This window comes from Accipiter gentilis, chromosome 11 (genome assembly GCF_929443795.1).
Source record: "Accipiter gentilis chromosome 11, bAccGen1.1, whole genome shotgun sequence".
Classification (NCBI taxonomy): domain Eukaryota; kingdom Metazoa; phylum Chordata; class Aves; order Accipitriformes; family Accipitridae; genus Astur; species Astur gentilis.
In genome coordinates, this window is record NC_064890.1 from 27,988,817 (window position 1) to 28,013,553 (window position 24,737).

Below are 24,737 nucleotides of genomic sequence, written 5' to 3' on the forward strand. Positions count from 1 at the left end.
TGGAGTTTATATTTCTCTTACTTGAATTGACTGAATACACAATATTTATTTCATAATATTGACCACACTCTGGCTACTAATTCTCTTCTGCTGGGAGTGCTTTTAACACTCCACATTAATGGGCTACTTCAGTACCCTTTTATAAAATAAATCAACCTATCTCAAGCAGGTTTCCTTCTTTTCCTCAATTGTGCAATTTGCCTCTGAAATTACAGCTCAGGCCACAAATGGGCAATAGGCACTCCTGCACCTGTGACAGCATCCCTCCAGGCCAGAATATGAGAATTTACTGTTTGAATAGGAACTCTCCTCCTCCCAGCTGGATGAACAGCACAAGCTTAAACCAGTTCCAAAATACTGGTCTCTACATGCCCAGAGAAGCCACTTTTAGGTCGGTCACCTTACAAGTTCTCATTGGATTGACAGTAATTAAGAAGTTTGGCCTTTTTGCTGGAGATAAAAAAACCAAATCGGTCTCACTGAACAGTAAAAAGCTCTCTTGAACATGTCTGGAATAGTTTCTCTGTAGTATCATGGGGTGTGCAGAACAGATTCATTTCCCATCTGGCATATGAATTTGTTTGCACTGTTTGTTTCTATTAGCAACTACAACTTACTAGAAACCACACAAGCACACATACACAGTTCTTATTAAAAAAATTTTAAAATAAATAAGAAAGAAATGCGAAGGGATGAAATGGAGAACAGATAAATCTTTAAAAGTGTTTTAGAGTCAATGGTTTGTTACATCTTTTTTAGAAACTGTTCACACACAAAATTTGCATTTCTTGAAGTAATATCAATATTTAAGTTGTCCGATTCAAATGCAGTAAAATTCAGCAGGTACTCTCTTTAAATCAACTCAGCTCCTGGTTTACATAGCAAACCCATACGACTGTGTGCAGAGCACACTTCTGACTCACTTTTAACAGATATATGGACCATCATATGTTTTCTCTTCCCTTTGACTTTACTGAATAGCTCATGTCTCGTAGATCACAGAGAAGAGTAGGGGGGCTTTTCAGGAGGAGTTTGAATGTAGGGAGGGAGCCTTGCGAGTCAGTTCAGAAAGGGTGTTCCACAGTTGAGGAATGTCCCAGAAACAGCTGTGGTATTTTATCAGCATTAGCTTGGGATAGTTGCATTACATTTAAGTGCAGAAGCTCCAAACACAACATGTAAATAATATTGATGAAGTTGTGTGTGTGTGCATGTGTGTGTGGATACACATACACTTTTTTTCCCATCCACTCCACAAATTACATACTCTCCATGACATAGGGTGCACTACTCTCTTTTCCATACAAAACCCTCTGGAGTGATACCTCAGTGGCAATGAAAATTTTTTTGTTTAACTCTTAAATTTTTGAGCAGCATGTTGTCAGACAGCATCAGAACATTTGGTTGGGACCAACTCCACAGTGCATGGTGCTACACTAAAACAAAAGGATACTAATCCACAGAATCTCATTTAAGACATAGATGTTTGAAAAAAAATATTCAAAACTTCACAGACAAGTGATACAATTTGTTGTGACTCTTCTTATAGTGAAATTCACAGCTCTGCTTTGTTCTCTTTCCTGCTGTACTGCTGACTTCAATCTGCTACTGGTTATGTTTTTCTTCTACTAAAAAGAACCCTGAAAACACTCTACCTGGTGAAGTGCTTTCTTTTTACATAGGCAATCTCTGCCAAAGTATAAAGCTGGAATTTGCTGTAGCTGAGTTGTTTCAGTAACATAAACAAGTCAAACTGTAGATAGATCTACTATCCTTTATCAGATATTTTTCTAGTACAGCTTAAAAAATGAAGCCACTTTCAAGCACAGAAACCTTTTTACAGGTGAGATGTCTTCAGTTTGACAGTGGTTTGATTTTTGCTGCAGTCAAAGAGATCACAGTTGACATACCTGAGCTGGCCTTACCCTGCACAGCTCAGCTTCCAGCAACAGCACAGCCAGGTCAGCTGCCCAGCTTCCTGGAGAGATCAGGCAGGCTGCACTGATTGCCTTTGTTCACTTAAACCAAATTCTGGTACCTCCACATGTCACATCTTGACTCCAGTGAATTCCAAAACCAATGAGAATTTATCACCTATGGCTGAGACTTAATGGACTGATTTCTGGGAATTAAATTGTCATTGACATGTACTCAAAAATGGAAGAGACCTGTGTCAAAAGAAGGTTATTTGCTGGAAGGGTGGCTGCCTGAAGAAAGACTGTTAGCCCTATTAGGTCTCTGTAAAAGGCATTTTTGTGCAGAAAACCAAGGTGATGCGTAGTCAACTAGAATCAATGAAAGTGTGTGCCAACATATTTATGACATACATACTGAGAAGACTCACAGAACCATGCATACACACTGGCTTCTTTCTATGTGGAAGGTAGGTGGTTTTGCAGGGTTTCTCACCTCTCTGTAAAGATGGAAATCTGGGACTTTTAAGTTACTGCTTCTTAAGGGGTTCCTACATCTTTAGATTACATTCAAAAGTGTAAGAAGTATATCTGACTTTTGCAACATCACTATGGAACAATGGACTGCAATCCGGCCATAATCTCCCAGGGAAAAATCAGCAGCATTGTAAGAATCCCATGGTTGTTTTACATAAACCTGCAATATGTCACAACGGCAGACCCAGTGTCCCTTTCTTGCTAAATCCAGCTCAGCAGCATCTCTCAGTGTGTTCACAGTGTGTTCCCTGCACTCCTTTTGTCTCAGGATCTCATTAGCAAAAATATGCTATTTCCAGTTAAATGTCTTGAAAATGCATATCCAGTAATGATCTTTTTATGTGATAATTCTAAATTTTAATGATTCGCACTGAAAATGGTAGAATCTCCTTTTGAGACAAACCAGAAACACGTCAAAGCATTTTTGCTCTTTAATAGTGCAGTTCCCTGCTTTCAAGGCTTCTGCTGGGAACTTTGCAAATGCTTAAACAATTTGTCACCTTTGTAGTTTATTTCTTCCTTAGCCTGAACAAGAGATTCATTAGTGTTTAAATCCCAAAGAAGCTTTGAAGACATATTAATTTTGTGTCACTGTTAGATTTCTTGTGATGCTGCTTGCTAAAACTTATCTCCATTTCATTAAGAACAAATTGGATATGACTTCAATCATAATTGAGGTATAATTTTATGTGCAGTATGGATATTACAATAAAAATACATTTTTGCCACCTTAATATCCTTCACCTAATAGCAGAAAGAATGAGTGTGAATTCAGCAGTGCTGCATATTAATCTGTATTAGGCTACACTGTTGTAATGTTAAAATAAGAACTAAAAACCCCCTAGAGTCTGCTCCCATTACTACCTTGTTATCCTGATAATTTGTATGTTTCACAAAGGTTTTCAGTTCAAAATGACAGACGTTGAAAAACTGAGGGAATCAACTAACAATGTAAATGACTGAAAAGCTCAGGAACTTAAGTGAGGAAGAGGACTGGAATTTCTTTAAATCAAAAGTACTGAAAATAACACACAATCTGCATTTCACACATGAGGATAATTGTCAGAAAGGAGATTCAGCCTTGCACTGAACAGCCACCTAGACAGAAGCTGGCTAGTGAGAAGGAGGCCACAAGCGATGAATGAAAGTACCGATCTACAAGAAAAGCAGGATCTTAGAGGTTTGGAATGGCAGCGGTTATGGAGCAACTGTCACAACTTACAGTAAGGTAGATTTTGCAAGAAGTCAAACCAAAGAAGAGCAAGCTCTTAAGTATAAGCAGAAAAAGAACAAGCTAAAAAGTAAATGAAGACTTAGCCTCAATTTCATGGCAGTGCAGAGCATGGAGACAATAGAAAGACGGACATTAGGAGCATGTACAGAGGTGGAGGCCACTGCAACCAATGATCTCTGTCCCTCAACAGTGAATGAACCAGTCCCAGAAATGGCCAAACATAACTGACTTACAGCAAAAAGATTCCCACTCAGAATTAAGTGATCCAGTGATAACAAAAGTAAATGCAATGCCATTCATTTAAAGAGGAGGGAAACAGTATGTGTTAATATGGAATCATTAGTATGCAAACTGTTAAAAAAGATTTTGATGGAAAGAATTATCAAATGCATGGAGGTTAAGTGAGGAAAATGGAACAGGTTCCCAAGGATTGCTCATGACAGGCTAAACTGGTATCTTTGCTTGGCAAGATATCTAATTTTTTAGACAGCAAAGACAGAATACTCTAACTGGGCTTCAGTAAAACATTCAGAAAGGTTCACCCAGAACAGGACTGGAATAGAGAGTTAAACAGGCAACCAGGCAGAAGAGAAATATCAATGGTTGTATTGGTGCAAGAACCATTGGGATCGAAGAAAGTAAACAGAGTTCCACAAAAGCAGTGCTGGAACCAAAGTTCATTTCATATTTTCATTTTACAGCTTGACACAAAAATAGAAGATCAGCTAATAATACAAAGGGACTCATCTCACCTAAATCTTGTTGTCTAAAAATCAGGCTTTTACTGGAAAATAGTTGCTCCTTTCATAGTCAATGTAGAAACAGGCACCTCGGAGGGAAAGTCTGTCTAGAGATGTCTAAGATAGTTCCTTCTTTCCACTGCCTGTAGAGGAAGTCTAGATGATTTTATTAAACAAACAGCCTAACTTCCAGATAGCTAAACCATGCTATTTAGTGGTTGGCATAACAGATATAGTTCACAGAGAAAATATTTGATTCCTGCAATGCATGAGAATTAACTTTCTGCAATCCATGTGTACATATGGGAGAGGTTTTGGCTTTATCTTGACCAGACCTGGTGTTCAGTTGTACCTAATGAATAGGCTCCCTACATTAACACACACCAGTCTTCTGCTCTCCAGTGGAGGCTGCTTACTTTCAAAGGGCAATACTGGTCCAAAGGTTTGTGGAGGGAGGTTCAGAGGCAGATCTCCGAGGGCCAAAAAGCATCTGCCCGTGGTTTGCCTTTACAATGAACCTACAGACTGCAATACTGAGTATCAGGTGATGAAATAATAAAATATATTAGCCTTTAGTAGCCCCTGGGCAAGATGCTTACTGCTGAGATACATATCTAGAAAGGGGATTAGGGAATTAGAACATAAATCCCTTTTCTTACTTTGTAGTTCTCAGCAATTCCTCATCTCTGAGCTTTGCATTCTCAGAACTTAATGACAGGGTGCTGCATAAAGAATTACTAATGCAACTTATATGAAGCACACCATGACCTCCAAACATAGGTTCCTTTGTATAGCATGCCAAAAACATATTCTTACATATAATCATCAAAACAAAGAAAACATGCTATTTTGAACTAGAAGATCTTTAATGGCTGTTTTGTAAATAATAATCTATCTTTATGTATGGTTTTGTCCTGCAGTGTAGCATTTGGTGGTGTCTACTATTGCAATCCACCATGTAATTGTTGCTCACATAGAGGACTTGCTTCAGCTAAAACTTCAAGTTGCGCGGTCCAGAGTAGAAGACACTGAATGTGAAATACCAAACAAAAAAACTATGCACACCATCAGCTTCTTTCCCTTCCCATTGTTTGCTCCCCCTTCCACAACATCACTCATTAATCTAACACAGAAATCAGGAGTTAGGTCCTCAGCAGCGTTATAGCTACAACAATGCTTTCTCCATACTCACTTTTGGCACATGTGGATTAAATTCTACTGCTCTGTGAATAGCTTCTACTGCATTCATCTCTGCAGTACTCAGCCCTCGCCTTGAGGCAGCCTCTGGAGAAAATCTACAAAAGCAAAGAAACAAATACATGAGGTCAGAAATGCTAGTAAGAAAAAGCCAGAAAAGGAATCTAGAACATGGGCCCATGTAACCAAATGGAGTCAATTTCCTATGCTCTCCAAACTTCCATAGCAAGTGGAAACTGAGTGATCTACTACATCAAGGCCAATGAAAATCCCAGCAGAAGTGGAAAGCATGTTTGCATCTAATCATGGCAGAAAGTCAGTTCAAACAGTCCTTTCTCTGTCACTAACCTAAATTTGCTCTAGGTACCTTACTAAGGGGCATATTCAAGGCTGAAATTGTGGAAAAAAAGAAAAGTAAAAAAAAAAACCCAAAACCAATGCCAAATTATTGTTGGAGGGTTTCTATTAAAAACAAGTTTGGGGAGGTTTTAGGGAGGTTCCCAACCCAATGCCCCTGGGTCAGGTTGGGATGGAAGCACGATGCAGCAGCAGTAGCGGGTGGTCTACTGGCCGCAGCACCATTGAGGGTAGCACGCCCAAAGTGTGGGCAAATCATCTGCCCCAGTGAATGAAAAACCAGACCATGCAATCTCTTTCTCACCTCACACCCCACGGCTAACTCCAGAGCTGTACTTGGCAGGCAGACACCACAGGGAAAGCTGTGACAACCTTAGCCCTGCCCTCCCAAGCTGGAGTCGCTGTGTAGGGAGGAAAGATGTTGCAGTAGGTACTGGCGATCTACAGGATAAAAAGAATGAAAGAAAATTACTTAGATCTTGATGTGTACATACACTTTAAAAGCAAAAACTGTCAGGATGTCAGTCAAGAAAATGGCTTTCCACTCTACTTGCTTTCCATCTTTAGGGAGGCATTCGACCCTCAGGTGCACAGACACAACTCTGCCTGGGATTTGTGTGAAGGCATCTGAGAGCAGAATGGGGATTTTTGAGCTCCATCTCACAAGGAGCTGAGCACCCTTTCAGAGCAGGCCAGTGCTCTCAAGTCCACAGGCATCAAGTAGATGTGCTCAACACCTTGAAAGGTTGAGACCCAAAAGAAAATCGTAACAGGAATGAGCAGATATTTGTGTCTCTAAAAATATGAACGTCATCTACCTCTCAGTATCCCTGACATAGTAACGCTAAATCCACCTGCCGCTATTTAAGTAGATGAGCAGTCTTCTGACAGCACTTGTAAAATGACATTGCTACCAGTGCATCCACATTGATTTACTACCTTTTTGTGGTCAGGTTTATACAAAGTTGAAGAGGTTCGGCCACACAACACCTTTTAGTTGCATCTTAATTATACTGCCTAGGAAGCTAAAGCTCACCCAGGCAGTATACATAAGACTGAAACAAGAACTGAATTTATACTATTTCTCTTATTGTCTTCTTTTGTAATATTTGAAGTGCAGTTGTTTGATCACTGCAAATTTTTCTTACATATAAAGTAATTTTATAAATTTACTGCAGGACTGAATTCTCCTGCTAACCCAGCAGATTGTTAGGGTGTGGGCTCAGCTAAGAGAAATCTCGAGTTAAAACAGGAATTTTGCTGGACAGTGGTTCTTATGCACTTACTTGTCAGAGACAGCTCTGGCTTTGAGCAATGCAGCTGTGTAACAGATTGTTGCTGATTTTGGTAAGCTTATATCTGTTGAAAAGAAAGAAAAAAGTAAACATCTGAGAAAAAAATTTAAAAGTCTGCAGAAAGAAAAGTGTTTCATTGATACTTCAGAGTATGCATGGCATATGCAAAATTATTATGTGAATTCAGAATACTTTCTGATCTTGGGACTTGTACCCAATATACAGATTTTAAAACCTGTGTTAATGGCTGCTGGAACTGCTATTTAAGCAGCAACTGGGTTCATTAGAGAACTAATTTGAAGAGTGATATGACAGTGACATAATAAAAGAATTAATTACTTCATACATAAATGTATAGGTAACCTGGAATACGTGAATTTTTCCTTAGTTCACAAAACATCTAAGTAATAGCTGAGGGCTATCTTATTCACTTTTCTTGTTTCCAGTCAGAAGCAGTTGTCTTAATATGAATATGTGGCAGCTATACATGTTAAGACAGCTATTAAAGTAATAATGGATTTGACTTGCAAGCAAACAGCCATTAGATTTATTGCTGCTAAAGATCAACAGTAAAATAAGGTGTTCTGCCTCTTAAGGAAATCTTGGACCAAAACAGTCACCAGTCTCTGGCCATTTTATGCTGTTCCAGAGACACACAGAAGCCATAAACCTGACTTAATCCATTAGTTCAACTTAATTTATACCTGTTCTCTACTAGCAGGTTGGCACAAAGCATCCAAAAGGTAGAGAGAAATGCTGCTTAACAGACTTGAGTTATAGATTTGTTTGCACTGTTACAGAGAAAAATTGACTTCCACACTAGTAATCTACCCAGCAGACACATATTATACAGTGACTGAAATATTCCAGCATTAAAATGTTAAAGATTACAGCTAAATGAAAAAAAACCCCCACCCCCCACTAAAGGCTGGATTCTGCAAACACTTCTGCACACTGCAATATTATAGCTTCCTACAGTAAACAGCAAATACACAGCATAGCAAATACACAGCACAGCAAACACAAGGCACTGGAGTAGGCCCACCGTAAAAGTGAAGAGCAGCTAATCTGACTATTGTTCTAAGAAACTATCTATCCCTCAGTTTGTCATTAAAGTTGAACAGATAGACAAAATTACCATAGATCTCAGTAACTTTAGGGTTAAGAGAAACTTGTGATTTACGGAACCCCAGTGCCTTGCAAGACAAGGCTCCCAAAAGGAGTTAAAGATGACAAGCAAGTCATATCTCAGCAGTCACTATCCTTCACTTACTAACAACCAAGCAACCAAGCAGAACGTTGTTCTGTTAGACAGAAAACGTTGCCAGAATGACTGAGGTACTTTGAAAATGCTACCTGTTAAATCCTCTCTATTGTCTTTTGATGCACTTGCACTTCAAGTATGAGATGTAAAGATCTTGTTGGAGGCTCCCCTATAACATATTCCAACTAAAATTTCACTGGAGTATGTAACTGTAGTGACTAAAGTAATTAAAATCAACAGCATGCAAAGCAGTCTGGGTGATAAGATATGTTAATTACTCCACTAATAGAAGCTAGCTACAGACACAGACATGAGCACATCTTCAATGACAGGAGGAGAAAATATTTATAAGCACCTTCCAATAACTCTGCTTATATGAGGTTTTCCTTAATATTACGAGTTAAAAGTTATTTCCAGTAAACAGAAATGACCTTTTTCAGAACATACTGGTCTCTGTCTTTCAGTATAAATCTTATTCATCAAATCATAAGGTAGGGAAAGGGAAAAGGGAAAAAAAAAACCCACCAAGAAAACCAATGATGTGCTGTCATTTATAAGGTTTTCAATTGGCCAATAGAATACATTTATTTTCACCTTACCTGTAAGTGTTTCTCTGGGCCATCAAGCCACCATTACTTCACAGAAAATATTTATCCCTGCATCAGTTCAAACCCAGTAACATTGTTTCAGGATCTGACCTTTACAAAATTTTACATGAATGACACAAAACAAGAGGTCTGCCTACAAGTCCCTGGAAATACATTTTCCCAGGAAAGAGGCAAACTCCACATATAAAAAAAGGACCAAGAAAAGAATGTTTGCCTAGACTTCTTTGAATAATGCAGTAAAAGCAACACTTTGCTTTTCTATCCATTTGAAGGAGCTGAAAACTAGGAGGAAACAAGAAGTCTGGAGCATGTAACTGATGTAGCCGAGGAAAAACAGTTGTTAAGCTGATGAAAGCTGCTTGCTCAACTTCAAAGAAAGCAGGTATGCCAGCCAAAGCCAGATTGACAGCAAGAAAATGGCAATTCAGCCATTAATACACAAGCCATGAGATTAAACAATGAGACCACTCAACATATAAAAACCTCTAACCACATGTATAAAGGCTAGTTTCTGCATCAGATCGTTGATATTTGAATGGAGAATGTTCAGCGGAAGTTGCATGGACCAAGTTGTGAGGATTATTACAATTCTTGGCTAAGAGATTAAACTATCATACAGTAGGAACTGAGCTTGATACAGGATTATATACTAAAACGAAACACCATATCACAAAACAGTATGTTCTACTAGGCAGTAAATGCTCCTGAGCCGGAAACATCTGTGCATATAGATTGCAGGATGTTCCACAGTGAAGTGCTGGCATCTGTAAAGAAGGAAAATGTGATGAAGTGAAGTAAGGCTCAGGTACACCACCTGAGTCATTCCTGCAGAAGAAACGGGATTTCTCAAGGAATGTTGTGTTCAAATCTGATGACCCATGGTCAAGAACAACAAAAGCAAACAGAAAGACTGGATTCTTTTTGTAACAATCCAAATGAAATAAAGTCTGAGAGAAGATACAGCTGTTCCCTATGAATACCTGCAAGGAAAGGAAAAGGCTGCTTAGGTAAAGGAGGATGTTGGCACAAGAATAAACAGTTCAGAATTAAATTTAGGCTGGAGATTATAAGAAGGTTTCTCAGAAATGAATGTTTGAGGCAGATTTCCAGGTAGAATAGCAGGTCAAACGAAATAGCTAATTCTAGGACGGAGCTTGCTCAGATCATGGAAGGGGTAATATCATGTAGTAAATGCAACAGCGGGGGACCTGACTCACCCAGGAGGCCTCTTCCAGTACTATGCTCCTAATGAGCAAGCAGCAATTATTTGAGGATAATACCTACAGTCCCTTGGCAATGGAAGAAATACATACAAATGTTCATGTTTATGTTGCTGTGGAGATAGCCCTCAGCAGGTCCATGCCCGCTTCCCTCCAAAAGTGTTTTGCTTTTTTTTTCTCCATATTAGACCATAAGTATTTGGTTCTGCTATATTGTCGTCAGATCACTACAATGCTTTAAAATCCTCATACAATTTAGGCTTCATATCCAAAACTGGACCCTTGATTTTAGAGAAAAGCATAAAACAATTATGTCTGGTTACAACTTGAATTTAGCAAGGGAATCAAGTCTGAACTAGCCCTAGGAGATACATCCTCTGTCAGGAACCAAAGTGAAGTTTTTAAAAAATGACTGTGTCTAGCTCTGTGAGCCATCTGGCAAAATATCTTCACATATACTGTTTCCCACCCTCCTGCGATTACTTGTGGAGCTCCCACAATGTGCTGAAAGATGTGACTGCTAATCTGTTGTCAAAACCATCAGGACATTTTTGTCTAATAAGAACCAATGTATCAATCTGAAAAAGGCTCTCCTTCTTCCTTATTGCTTGTATCTTTAAACAGAATACAAAATAGTCTAGACTTAATTTATGAGCATTTTCTTTCAATTAGCCCCAGTCAGCCATGGGGAGGGTTGGGAAAGTGAATTCTTACTGATCATTTCCTTCTTAAGCAGTTGCTTGTGAGAGTGAACTAATGGAAAGATGCTATGGATAGAGACTTGTAACCATAATATCACTACTTCTCCACTACATATCCAGAATATCCCATATTTCACCTAAATAGGTCATGGGATCTATTGTTCTTACAGAATAGCAACTAAACCAAGAAATTATGAATCTGGATATGGACTGGTGCAACATCGCTGTCTAAGTCATCAGAAGGTGCTAAACGTTAAGAGACAGGCATGTTGCAATTGCTTTAGTCATTAATAAATGCAAAACCTAGGTCACTAATCAGAAGTTATTCCCTATTTTGACGCCAAAGTGTATGTTATTCCCAAGTCAACATTACAGATTTCTATGGGCATAACTTCAGATAGGTGAACAGTGTTATCAACATTAATAGGACTTAAGGATTTGCTGAAAATAAGCTGAAAATCTGGGGCCATAATTTGCACAGTAAGATTCTTCCAGTCAAACTGCTAGTTCTTCTTCATATAGCACTGGAGAGAGACTACATTAAGCTGCTGGAATCATTCACATACTTCCAAATATGTAACTGAAAGTGTATCAACAAACTGGAAGAAGTTATGCAAAGAGGCAAAACAAAAAATGGTGGAATACAGGACACATATTGTGCTATGGCTTGGGGGTGAACCCCAGCTCTGATTTTCTCTCCCTCAGCCTGTCTGTAGATAGTGTTTAAGTGATAGGCCAACACTTGCCCTGTCAGCACAGAACTCCCCCAGTTCTCTGCACCTGCAGGCTAGATTGTCAGCTCTTGCACAGGTGGTAGGAAGAATTGCTTATGGGAAAGATTGAAAGTGTTCTAGCAAATAAGTATGTGCGGGCTGGATCAGTGATGACAGAAGAGAGACACAGTCATCTATAAAGACACAAACATTAAGGAATAAGCTGATACAAATGGTTAAAAGCAAGGGTAATGCGATGGAATTCAATATATGAACTGAACATCAGGGGAAAAACACTTTGTCAAAAAGATCTCATATCCTGTAGTATTATCTCCCATGACAATAGTCATTGCGTTTTTCCACAAAAGGTGGTAGAAAACATGCTGGAAGGAGCAAAACTATGAACACAATGATCTAACGCTTACTTTGTGCTTGCAAAATAAAGCAGTTCCGATTCTCTCTACTTTTGACATTTCTTCCTCAGTGGTGGGAAACGCCCCAATCAAACACAAACACATAGCCACTGTGTATGTTAAGGCCTGGATTTTGGTCCCTTGATAGGATGGGAAAAAGATTTCAGCACAAACAAAAAGTGTTTATTTTGCCATGACCACAACTAAAACTTAAACTCTTCAGTTATGTAAAGATTTTGAGGGTCACTGCTGGTTGTGAACACTTCATATGCAACTGTTGCTAAGATGCGTATCTCAGGGACCAGGCAGGTGTCAGCCCCTTTGATTTGACCAAGTTCAATCCTAAATGCATATAGAAGGGAAGGAATAATTTCTCCTATAGGAGATAAGAAAGAACAAGATTAGTATAATTAGTTTAGACTTTTTGTGCTTTTGCACAAGCGGGAGAAACAAAAAACCTCACAGAATCACATGGCAAAAAAAGAGACCAGATGGTATGAACAGACACAGAACTGATGCAGAGACCTAGTTGAAGTGACAGGTGATTTTTGCATGGAGGAAAGAAACCAGTTCTTAGAAGCAGAAGCTGAAAAAGATGTAATTGGAAAAAAGACAAACTAGATACTGTGTTACACAAACTAGAGGTCTTACCTGATTTGTGTCTCTTGGAGAAGGTAGACTAGGCTTTGGTATGACCTTAACTAAAAGGAACCTTCTCTTAAGGTCTCTCTTTCAAAGAAACAAAAGGATTATAAAACAGTGTGCATGAGGTAATGGTTCCATACTGCCACTTGCTACATCTTTAACTCAGAAGAAAATCCTTTCTTTCACTTAGAACATCTACCCAGTTAGCTCCACCAGGTAGAACATCTGCTCAAAAATACCAAACATAATCATGGCAAGTAACGAAACTGATGGAGTGGGAGCTGTGAACTCAAATACATTATACACAAAAACCCCGGAGACCATAGCTAATATATCTGAAAACTCCATGCAATTGGTTCATCAATCTGCAACTCTCTACAAAAGAAATGTCTTCAAGTTCAATGTAAATAGAATTTACCCATTCATAAATCTGTAAGGACAAGAAGAAATTGGACAGAGGGGGACTGGAGAAAGAGAACTAGCCCTGAACAGGCTACATTTTAGAGAACTAATTTCTCTAATTTAACTGTTTGGATTTCACTAAGTTGAAAGTATTCCAAGACAAAGACGACGCTGTTTCTAAAGTGTTTCTTGAAAGGCCTGCATGTTGATTTGACATTAAAGTAGGATTCTTCAAAGTAAGCTGTTACCAAATAAAAAAGTATCATTGCCTAGAGCAGAATGAGACCTTTTGTATTTAAAACCCACTTTCTTTCTATGTATCCTTTGGTCTAAATTATCTTCTCAAGTGAACTCTGAATTCAGGATTCTGTCTACATGGTGACACGGTCTTTCTCCTTCTTTGCACGGGGATAAGTGAAAGGGGAATCTGTATAAGGTGTTCCTCCTGCAAACCAGAAGGCTTATAGTCTCACTGGAAAACATTTTAAAAAAGGAAAGCAAGGACAGGTTTAGGGAGGAACCATTGCATCACTATGACTAAATACATAGGCATCCATTCTTTTTAAATCTGACTTTCATTTCCCAGAAAGGTCTGAGTTTTCACACAGTGCCCAGGTTACCAGATAATAACAATCAAAGCAACTGGCTGCCCAGGAAAGTTAAAAAATCATTTGCTCTAAGCACCACAACAAGCAGACCTACTCTACTGGAAAACAATCCATTTAAAAAGCAAGGCAAGAGGAGCAGAGAAACTTTATCTACTATGAATACCAGAAGCTTACTCCATCAAGAACAGTCTCTTTAGCAGCCATAACTATTTCTGCTGTAAATAACATGGATATGAGTTAAATCAGAGCCAAAAATCTTTTCAGAATTCAACAGTATTTAGGTCATCTGCACTCCATTGACAGACACTGAACTCTGAAACCATAATGATGTAGCTCAGCAACAGTGCATGCTGTCCCACTAATGAGGCCCTTTTTCCATGAATAATGAGTATGGACATCAGCTCTGTTGCCAGGTACATAATATAAACACAATTTAACACATGGCTTTTGGTAAAGAACTGTGTCTGCTTGCAGAGGCTGAGGTTTCGCATAATGTGATCCAACTTTTTAGCCCAGGGTGGGGGCAGACTGTTCAAGGAAATAATTTGTTCATATGTTATCAAAATACAATAAATCAGGTTCGGTCTTAGTCAAAAAAAGGCAGTGGAGTGGGACCTGCAGAAACTGCAGATAGGAAAGTATATGAGTTCATTGTTTTATATTCCAATAAATCTTACAACACATGAAGCTGATGAGTTCTAAAATGAGCTGAGACTCCCCGAGATGGGCCTTCTGAGACTCATGAACTGTAAGGGTTATACTGGTTAAGCCTGTGTTTGCTGAGTCCTTGTGCATACCTAGTGTATACACACACCTTTGTTTATATATGGCAAAGCATGAGTTGAAACTGCATGGGTCCAAACAGACAAAGTAAGAAGAGTTTTATTTTGAAAAGCCTCATTTGTTACATTTACGACCTCAGTTTTGACTCTATCAGATGCTTTCAAGAAAACAAAATGCACGTTCAAGTTTTATCAACTTCCATGACACCAAGTGCCACCATGGTATTGTTTAAAACTAGGGATCACTCCTTTAGTATACAAAAATAGAGCTGGCACAGGAGTTTAGTCCGAGATTTGGGAGGGCACGGCTTAACTCCCTGTTCTGTCATAGTTCTGCTATCTCCCAGGACTATTATCTCATAACTACATTAAAGACATAAGGGTGCCAACATCCTGTGGTGCCTGGGGCATAAAAATGGGCCTTTCTATTTACTTGCTTCTTAACATGCCAAAATAAAGTCCATGGGGGTCTAAACCTGTGTCACAGGAATTACTGAAATACAAGAGCTACAAGAAAGATGCTGATATTACCACTTTAATTGGAGATTTCTTCAACCAGACTAAGCACAACCAAGATCTCTCCCAGAGTCATTACTGCTACTGGATGGCAGTACTCAAGGGCCTGGGTGATATTTTGATCTCTGCTTAGAATGACTTAACTCCAGAAAGAGTTGAAAACATTCCAGGCTGGACTGGTAACAGTGAATATCACTAATGTTGCCTGTAATCAGCTGCTTATTTATCTTTTGTTAAATAACCTCAGCTCTGCCACAGTCTACTGCAGGGGTCTCAAATTTGGCAGGATGATTGTGTTAGTATCAAGCCAATGGTCTATTGCTAGCCTCATTAAAATTTATCTTAATTTCCTAAGTTGCAAGATGAGCCCAGGCACCCAGGCAATGCAGCAGAGAATGTCAAATGAAGAGGAGGCAGAAGCCACAGAGAAAAGGGTAGATGGAAAAGATGCCTGATAAGACAGGAGCTGGAAAGTGGGTGAGGAGGTGTATTATGACCATCACTGCCCTGAAGAGAAGACTGGGATAGGATAAGTAGTTAGGAGAGGCAGAAGAATGGAATTGGGAATGAGCAGTACTGGCTGAATAAGAAGCCTCTGGTAGGAACTGGGAGCAACAGGAAGCTGAAACTGACCATGCAAAAGAGAAGTGGAAGACAATTCAGTAGACAATTCAGAAGATCAACTAAGGACAGGCTGGAAAAGATGCTAATTCCATTAAAGAATCAAAGAGAAAGAGTGGCCAAAGCACTGTGGATATAGGCTCCAGAGCCCATAGTGATAGCCATTTATACAACAGTATCTCAAATGATGTCCATCTATATTTTCAAAAACTTTGCAAGTTACAAGCCTTAAAATCTCTTTTCAAAGAACACCAGAAAGGCTGAAAGAACTAGTAATTAAGAACATTTTAAAGGCTACAAGATCAACCTAGAGGAAGAGTTAAGAAACATCAAAATTAAGGCGCCAGTTTCACTTGATTCAGCTATTTGATTCATGTGTGTTATGATCTCATTTTTAGTTACATGATTACATTAATATTCCTGTCATAAACGCCCTTGCCATACTCCAGTGCAAAGAATGAGACTTTTCTGAGGATGAATGAGGACTGTGTAGTAACACAACAGGAAACCGATAGCTGTACGATTCCTGATTCACTTACTGCAGAACTTGGAATGTGGATAGTGAGTAAGCTGGGGTCTGTAGAAAGAGGATGAAGAGTGGCACTGTGCAGGTTGATGAATGCTGCTCAAGAGAATTGTATCCTGCTTCTGTCACAAAGTTTTTACACAATACAAGGAAAACCCATGTAACTGAAACTAAAAAAATGTATGCCAGTTGGTGCTTCTTACTCTGTCCTTTCTCCGTTTGAGACACTGGTATCTTGAATTCAAGTTCAAAGGGGTAGAGCTGAAGTCAGCAGAAGCTACAATTTGAATGTAAAAAGTGATGAAATGCTGCATAAACCAATGATTACTGAAAAATACTGAAAATTAACGTGAAAAGTTCACCTAGTCTTCTGAGCTTTCCAAGTTTTCCCCATAAGACATGAAGTCTGCTACTCACTAGACTGCTGTGAAGTTAAATCAATTAATGTTTGCAAAGTACTTGTATGCTATTAAGTCAACATTCATAGAAAAGTCCACAAGGGAACTGATAATTCTTTCTTCAGACAAGGTTTGAATAGCATGCAATAAAAAGTCTGCAGAACCTAAATAGTTGTTCTTTAAACATCCACAGAAAGCAAAGAAAGCACTGAAGAGCTGTTAGTGAGGTCCATTACCCTACATTACCCTGTACCATGAATTAAGCATGGGTTGGCAGAAAAAATGCACAATGTTTAATCTTTGGATTAAGGACTGTGTAAGGCGACCTATGAAGCTCGTGCCAATCACCTTAAATTTAAAGGGTTTGACTTAGAAACATTGCTTCTGTGTGTAGCATATAAAGAAAATATAAATATATATGAACTCACCATCATACTTCGCTAAGACTGCCTGGACATCTGCATACGCTTGCAGTTCCAACAAAGCCTCTAGCAGGTTTTCATGGATGTTGAACATGCTGAGCAGAGGAAACTCCTTCATCAACTAAAATCAATAACATATGAAAGGGTTAGATTATTAACATGGAAAAGGGTTTCTTGTTCAAAATGCACTGAAATAACCAACACGAAGTTAAAACCCCTCAGTTTCCCTTGTCCTTGGCTCTTGCCCAGAGTTCACTATTATCTCAGAAATTTCTGAGCTCTTAGTGGACACTGGGTCAGGTTTGCATGGGATGTAATTAGTCAAATCCAAGAACACAGCTGCCTGAATATGTAACTCTCCTTCAATTAACAGGTTTCTTCAAAGTGAAGGTGAGTTATCTTATTGTACTGGAAAAGAACAACAATGGAGCTCCTGTATATCAGTAGTAAGTAATCCAGCACCTCTCTGGTATATTAGTAGGAAAAACAGAAAATACATTGAAAAAAATCAGAATAGAATCAAATCAGAGAAGCTTACATATATGCAACTATATTATCAAGTATGTGATATTAGCATTTGCAATCATGGATACTTTAGAACACAACTGCAATTGTGGCCAATATGACACCCCCCCCCCCCCCGCAAAAAAACCAAGAAAAGAAAGAAAAGGCAGCATCAATAGGAAAGGTAAAGTTTATACAAATCTAACACTATAACTAAAGACTCCATCTTGTATGACAAACTACATGAAATGTGTAGTTAAAATAATCTAATCCTTTTACATGTAAGTGCCTTTACTTTACGAACTAACCCTTTGAGAGATACCAGGGATTTGTTCTTAGACATCCTCAGTTTCCATGTCTGCATAGATTCAAATGACTGAAACTGATATTCTATTGCATCTCCTTTTAGAAGCCATGCTTATGAGAAGCATCCATGTTTTTTTACTGCAGAATTGATTAAATAATATTTTTTATTGTCAGAGTGATTCTCTAAAAAACTGAAGTCTTAAAAGATCCTTGCTTCCTTGTGTCCTCTTTATGGTTGTTATACCTTAACTGCATGATGTACATTCAGCAGAAAAAGGTCCCACACAATGTAGAACTAGGATAGCTGATACTACTGCTGTTCTTCAGGAACTTTGAGGGGAGCACTATCATTTACAATCTCTCTGAGATGGTTTATGAGAACAAAAATACTATAACAAGCCAAGTAAAGAAAATTATACAAAGTCAGCCTTGCTCAATTTGAAAATACTAAGCTGGACCTGAAAACTCTGTCACTTAATATACCTATCTTTAAAGATATAAATAGAGAAACTGGTGAGAACCAGAAAATCTTAAGCTCACAAACAGGTAACATAAACAAAAATAAGCCAGGATTGAAACAAGAGGGGTGGGGGTTCACCAAGAACTTTAGAAAATGAGAAACAGGTAACGCACTAGAGCTTCTTCACTCTGTTAATTAAGATACCTTAACAGGTAAACAGAGATGCAAAGCGCAGAGAATTTCTTCCTTGTGTTAATGGTCTGGCATAAGCTAATGTAAGAACTATTCTGACCTCAAGGGATAAGTCTGTCTAAATTTGGCTATCTGGACAGTAGTGACTTTCCTGCAGTTTGAGGATTATTAAAATATCAAAGGCAAGGGCAGCAGTGTTTTGTTTAACTAATTACATAAATTTCTGGTAAGAATCATGATCACTGAGACAGCAGCTGAAAGAGCTCACTGAATTTTTTATGCTAGTGGCATGGGGATGGCCATAAAGCTCCTAGTTTCAATGGTAGGAGCTGAACCTGTGAAAAAGAACACAAACAAAACTGCACAGTTTGCAAGCTTTTCTCTCTCTCTCCAGTTATCCAAAAAATGGGACCACAGGCCTTGGTGCTCATCTAGGTTAAGTGGAAGGATTTGACAATAAAATAAAAAGTTTTAAGTCATTGCTCATGAAGAAAAATAACTGCAGGTGAAAATTCACATAGTTGGATTCATCAGTTAAGGATCCAACATAGAGCCTACTTCTCTTCATTCGTGTCCTTACTCACTATTGCATTTTTAACAGAGGAAGCTACTATTTGGCAGGAAAAAAGCATGACAGAATCTGGCCCTATGTAAATAGTGATTTAAAGTTCAGAATGAACATATTGCAAAGAAACCCCTCCAAGGGATTAAGAAAGATTATCCCTGCCCATTGGAAATGAAAAATGGCTGGCAGAATAACATTCCCTCCATCAGTGAAGAAAAGGGAAGAGCTGCAGCTAGTTATAGAGGTACTGTAGCCAGTAAAAGCTCTTACTCTGGTCCTCCGTTTCTCACTGACATCACTCAGTGATTATTTTTTCTTATTTTAATTAGGTTCTGTCAGAGTGATAAACCCTGCCTAAGACAGCAGTAGAATAAAGGTCACTGTCTGGACTGCCAGGTCTCCAAACTGACAAGTGTTAATAAAGGTTTCACCTGTGAAAGGTCAAACATTAAGAAGTCCAACTTCTCTCAGTTGATATTGTAGTTACAAAAATAAAACACCTCAGCTACTCGAACACTGACTGTGCATAAACAAGAGCCCATTTGCTATTAAAAGGAAAAGAAGAGAGGACATGAACTCATTTCTCTGTGATCTCAGGATGTAGAATATATAGTTTTCACTGCAAATAAATTTCAGTCACAGTAAAAATCTGTTATTTGAGAAACTTTACAGAAAGTAAAGCCACTTAAATGGAAGAATATTACGACAGGTCATCTTTTAGGCCTCGCAGCGAAAGCAAACACTGGGGAAGAAAAAAACCAGGCCACAAAGGTTGCAACATAGGCCTGCTGGATGGTCAGGCAGGCGAATACTGTGTCATGCTAAGGAGCAATGGAGAGCGGACCGTGAGCCTGCTCTCCTCCCCTCCCTAGTAGATGGAGAGGGAGGCTGGCTCATACTCCACACAGAGATGTAAAGATGGGCACATTACCCCTGAACACAAGATGAAAAACGTACCCTCAAGTTCCCCAGACCCGTACAGCATCGAGCTCTAATCTGGACTCTAGTTTAAGAGGCACAGACTTCCCTCTGCTTATCAATCTTAATTCTCTGTACGTCTTTACTGTAACCTGACAAATGCTTTCATTTGAGTGGCAAGCATTGCACTTCAAGAAAAGAGGCTCTGTTATCATCTTTCTCCACACCTTAAGATATCAAGAAACAGTCATCAAATTCAGCACTCAAGATTTCTCACCTGAGCCACTACAGCTTTTTACATAAACACTAGTTAGGACTGAAAGTTTCTTTCTAGAATTCCAGTTAGTTGGTTTCTCAGCTGGTATGAAAGAGCTGTGCTCCACTGAGCAAAGCTTATTTTTATACCATAGGAAAAAAGACACCACATGGCTATGAATGCATTCCCTCCTTACAATATAAGGGTGTTCAAACAGCCATTGAACATATCATACCAAATCTATGTTCACAAGGATTTTACTTCGAACTTGTATTTGTCAAAATACTTTCTACTGATGAAATTCAGACCTGGGGCTCGGTTAGTCCATATTCTGCTCTAATTGCTCTGCACATTTGGGGGGAAATAGATACATATGTAGAAAGTGGAATTGCTTTTCATTGAAACATTTGTTAGGTATAGTGCAAATAGCTTTTGCAGATAACTAATAATTTTTAATTATTTTAGATAAATAATATTTTGGGAGTATAAGCTCACAGAAAAAATTCTGGAAATAAGTCTGACACAATTGGATATCTTATCACTAGTCCTGGGAGGGCCGTACTCCCAGACTCACCCCAGTCCAGATTGCAGGGCGTAGGTTCAATGGTTTTCTGAACAACGTGAAAACATGATGATCACAAAATATGCTTTATGGTACAAGGAAATCCAAATCTGATTTACTGGATGAAGAACAAGTTTTATCTCCCAAAGAACATTTTAATGAAGAGAACTCCCTTCCCTGAGAATATCTCAGTCGTCAGTATTTTCTCATTTAGATCTGATTTTTGAAACATTTTTAAGGAATGTAGCTTTAAGTGTTGCATCCGTTATTCTCCCTGTGATGACATTAACATCATGCATCCGTTAGCAATGATACATTATTTGTGTAGAAAACCACTTTAAACTACAGCTTATGCCTACGACTAGACCATGGGACTCAAGGGAATACAGAGGTGGATAAATCAATGATTTTATATATAACCTGGTGTTGACACATTCATTCTCCATTTGCATTACAGCTGTATGCATGGTCACATATTTTACAGGCAGTGTATTCATTGCTGCTTATACTCATATCTTCTCAACAAACAAACAAAAACATTTTTAGATCAATGTATTCAACTGAATGCATTCGATAAATATGAAAAGCGAATTCAGCTTAAAATGAAGAAACAACAACAACAAGCAAACAAGGGAAATTCAATGCAAACAGTTGAACTGTTACAAACTTAATTCCTAGCGTATCTGTTCCCACAGTGCGTATTTGAAACGGTAAAATCTGTCTCCTAGAAGAGGAATGAGTGAGGCTGCCATCTTCCAGGTGCAACTGCCCACCACCATTGAAGAATGAAGCACACAGTATGGACAGCACTGTTATTTTCACAAGTGCTTTGCATAAACTGCTTTCTGGTATATCCGTAATAACTGTGAACTGAAAAGGTAGAAAAGGCAAAACTCCAAGCCATTTCTGAGTAGAAAAACAGAAACTTCCATTTCTGCGGGCTTTGTTGTCTACAGCTGAGCTTTCAGATGTCTAAGCTCTGACTGAAGCTTACCCTGGGCTTGAGGCATTTGCAACATGTCACTTCACGTTGACTTTCTGATGTCTAATAAGATACACTACTGCTTAAGTTTTACTCCTGGCCAGCTCACCCGGCAAGGACAGAAGGGAAGAAACTTTGTCAGCAGACTAAGGCTAGCACACAAAAAGGCTCTGATAACAATGTCAGATGCTTAAAAATTAGGTTAACTCCTGGTCCTAAAAAGTGCAACTCATTCTAGTGTAGTCTCAATGTGAGTGGGATTCATGTGATGTAAACAGACGCTCTCATAGCTCTCGGAGTTGAAAAATGATCTGAAATACACTGGACCTACACAAATTAAAATTCTGCTTAATTACAGCAAAAGTAGGATTCTGTCATTTAATGCATTTCTCTGTGTGCCGCATTCCTTTTGGCAAATAATCACTATTTCGTTTGGAAGCAGCTCCGCAGTTACTCTTTCACAGCTCAGAGGATAGAAGCTAAGAAGCCAAATCTGCCAGATCCTGCTCTTTTGGAGCTTGGAAACTATTAGCAGTAGGATCCATATATTTTCATCCATGTGTGGAATTCAGGGAATTTGACATGTCATCTAATGGTTGAACTTCAGAGTGTCAGAAAAGAGACCTGAATCTAGTTTACACTAACTGTGGGATGGCACAGGTATAAAATTTGCTGACATTCTGTTTTTAATTTGCCAAATATAAGTTTAGTCCTAGTGCTCCATAATATTCAGATAAAATGATTTCTCTTTAATGTAGGATTAACAATGAGTCAATAAAGTGAAAAATATCTTACCAAATATGCAAACTCTAAGGAAATATGCTAGAACATGCAGCCTTTATGTTCTCTCTTAATTGGAGGATTAAAGCCTTCAGAGTATGACTTGAGTTCTTTAAGGAGTATAATTATGAAAATGCTGTTATTTGGACTGTGTTGTAAAAATGCATGTATTTCAGGAATAAAGAGAATTTTAAAGGCAGATGTGGCACGAAACCAGAAGAGTGCAAGTTGTTCCAGATGTGCATTTACTACTGAACAATCACATCACATAAAAGTAGTAAGTGATAAATTAATGTTTGTTACATCAAAGATTAGTAACTTTACAAAGCATAAAAATAAAGTCATAATTCATAGCTCTCTTAAAAAACATTCCTTTATTTGCATCATCCCCAAGTACTTTTAGCAGAAACTTTGCCATATTTTTAGAAGTAGATTTTTAAATGAAATTAAAGTGAGGAAATGATCTAATAGCTCAAAAATGAACTAGGAGATTCCAGAGAGATGAAAGAGCATAATTAAAGGACAATACAAAGCTCCTGAACATGGAGTGATGCAAGAGGGCAGACAAAAAGAAGTCCAAGTTACCAGGGCTCCTAACAAGACTATGTGACTATATTCTAAGACTACATTCTATCTAACAGAATCGCAACGCTGGAAACCCATAATTTATATGAGAAACATTATAAGGTTTAGGCAGCAGTCATCAAATTTCTAGTTTTTGAGGGTTTTGTGCAGGATCACAGCCATGACAAAAAGTGAGAGATCTGAGTCACGTGCAGGTAAAGGGAAGGAATAAACCCCATCAGGGGAATCACAGGAGTCTCCATGTTGTTTAAGAGCCCATTCAAATGAGGGATGTTCCAACTACCCCTCCAACTTACCCATAACATGTGAATCCTGTGACAGAAAAAAACACATTTGAATATACAGACATATGGAAATGTTAAAACCAGCATTTGTCACTTGCTATTATTGCAGTGCTTGTGTGTCAGAACAGGAATTAACTGAGGATACTGCTCTGTGGTGGAGATTGGCAAATGTCACCATTCACAAGAGTAGCACTCTTCTAAAATTTATGAGATAACTCTTGGCCTCGTTTAACTAAGAAGTATTTTTCCTTCAAATTTTAATAAATAGTACTTTAAATAACTTCTACAGATGTTAATAAAGCTAGAATCCCAGTCAAGGCAGAGCAGTCTGCTTAACCTGACCTGTGTAACACAAGCCAAAGAATCTGACTCACTAACCCTTGTCTCAAGCACAGAAGTATTTGGGAGAGACAGACAGTAGCTGCCGATGCAAGCAGCTGCAGAAGTTGTGTTGTTAAGTTGCTAGGGATCATAACTTCTTTATTAGCAATTAGTCCTCTCTTTGTTTCACACAGCTTGATAATTCAAGGTGCAGAACACTGTCCCAGCTGTGTATTCCAATTACCCAAGAGCAAATCAGCAATACACACAAGAAAACAGAATTAACAGAATATTGAACAGAAAACCTTATTCAAAGCCCAGCAAAAGAGGTTGCCAAGAAAGTATACTACATTTGCAGAACCATCATAGCAGCAAAAAGCACCAATACTACTGGTCATAAAAAGATAAAAACCCAACCTACCCATATCATTAAAACTGATTTAGTATGGCTGAGTACCCTTTTGAAGACTTCAACTGACATAACCTCTTAAACCATTTTAAATGCTCAGGGCAGCCTAATTATTTAAAGAACTTATCATGCAGCCCATTCATAAGCATGCAGCACTCTTACAATACAAGCTGCTTAGGTACTGATAATTCCTTAGTGCCTCCTGTGGCATGAAATACGCATTTAGAGACTATAGGTGGGCACTGAGATGAACACATAAACACATCCAACTGAAGTATCCTCAGCAGGGTTCTCAGAGCTAGGTACATACAAGTAGACTTCTAGGTCCTTTTACTGTGATCTAAAGAGTAATTTCTCAGTGGATATGACTGATCCCAGAAATAAAAATACACTTTTCTGACCCTTAAAAAGCGTTTTCATTTCTATCCTTCTCCAGAGCTGAGAAAAGACCTGGAGAGTCTCTTCTCTCCCTAAACCTCACTCGTTTCTAAACAAAGCTAC

At 38.6% G+C, this 24,737-nt stretch overlaps 1 protein-coding gene across 7 annotated transcripts in view; it reads right to left on the minus strand.

Annotated features, from left to right (window-relative positions):
• The window catches only part of ST7 (suppression of tumorigenicity 7), a 154,637-nt gene that overhangs the window by 19,472 nt on the left and 110,428 nt on the right, over positions 1 to 24,737 (minus strand). For 5 of the 7 annotated variants that reach the window (XM_049813831.1, XM_049813833.1, XM_049813830.1 and 2 more), the window contains 3 exons: positions 17,119 to 17,233; positions 7,265 to 7,337; positions 5,617 to 5,719 (listed from right to left, as the gene is read on the minus strand). In XM_049813831.1, coding sequence (XP_049669788.1) covers positions 5,617 to 5,719; positions 7,265 to 7,337; positions 17,119 to 17,233 — 291 coding nt within the window. Of the gene's footprint in view, positions 1 to 4,436; positions 4,581 to 5,616; positions 5,720 to 7,264; positions 7,338 to 17,118; positions 17,234 to 24,737 lie in introns of all 7 variants that reach the window. The other 2 variants (XR_007507644.1, XR_007507643.1) reach the window with 2 other exon arrangements.